This window comes from Debaryomyces fabryi (genome assembly GCF_001447935.2).
Source record: "Debaryomyces fabryi strain CBS 789 chromosome Unknown contig00481, whole genome shotgun sequence".
In the NCBI taxonomy this organism is placed as follows: domain Eukaryota; kingdom Fungi; phylum Ascomycota; class Pichiomycetes; order Serinales; family Debaryomycetaceae; genus Debaryomyces; species Debaryomyces fabryi.
This window is the reverse complement of record NW_015385902.1, coordinates 1-627: the sequence shown is the minus strand read 5'-3', so window position 1 is coordinate 627 and position 627 is coordinate 1. Positions and strand designations below refer to the sequence as shown.

At 46.1% G+C, this 627-nt stretch overlaps 1 protein-coding gene across 1 annotated transcript; it reads right to left on the bottom strand.

Moving 5' to 3' along the window:
- Positions 1-9: 9 nt before the first annotated feature.
- Positions 10-546, bottom strand: AC631_06014 (uncharacterized protein; the record flags this gene model as incomplete). The annotated part of the gene is made up of 1 exon (XM_015614843.1): positions 10-546. A coding segment is annotated over one exon (537 nt), but the record flags the coding sequence as incomplete, so codon positions are not given.
- Positions 547-627: the final 81 nt, after the last annotated feature.

Below are 627 nucleotides of genomic sequence, written 5' to 3'. Positions count from 1 at the left end.
AGACAGTACTTCTGATCTTCTACGAAGTTTTCCAGTAATAGCTTTTCTTTTCTTTATAGGTTTGTCAATATAGTCTTCATCATCTGAACAGTCAAAGTTATCGTGATGACGTTCATAGTAAGAAGTTCTGTAATCTTCCCCTGAAACTGAAGCTTCGGAGTCAGAGATATATTCAATGACAGTCCGAGAAGACAGCAGTCGCGACGAAGCGGGTGAGGAGGACGGAGAGGGAGGTTCAACAACCTGAGGTACAGACAGGGGAGAAGAAGCCAACGGGGTCTCTGGGTGAGACGGCATCGGAACGAGTACAGAAGAAGCTCGTGGAGTCGATGGAAGTGTCAGGTCCAGAGGAATGACAACATCCTCCATGTCAGTGTCCACAGCATCCTCCATGACAGTATCCGCAACTTCCATTTCCGGGGAAGAGGGAGGTGTAGAAAGACCAGGTAGTTCAGCGGTAGCCTTAATCCCTGGAACAGACGAGAAGGAGGGCTGTAACGAAGAGGACGGACCGAACGAACTAATATTGCGAGGGATTTTACTCATGGTTTGAAATGGGAAAATCAATTCATTAAACCGAACGTTATTGCTTACAGCAATTTTGCCAGCATCAAGATCAAAAATACG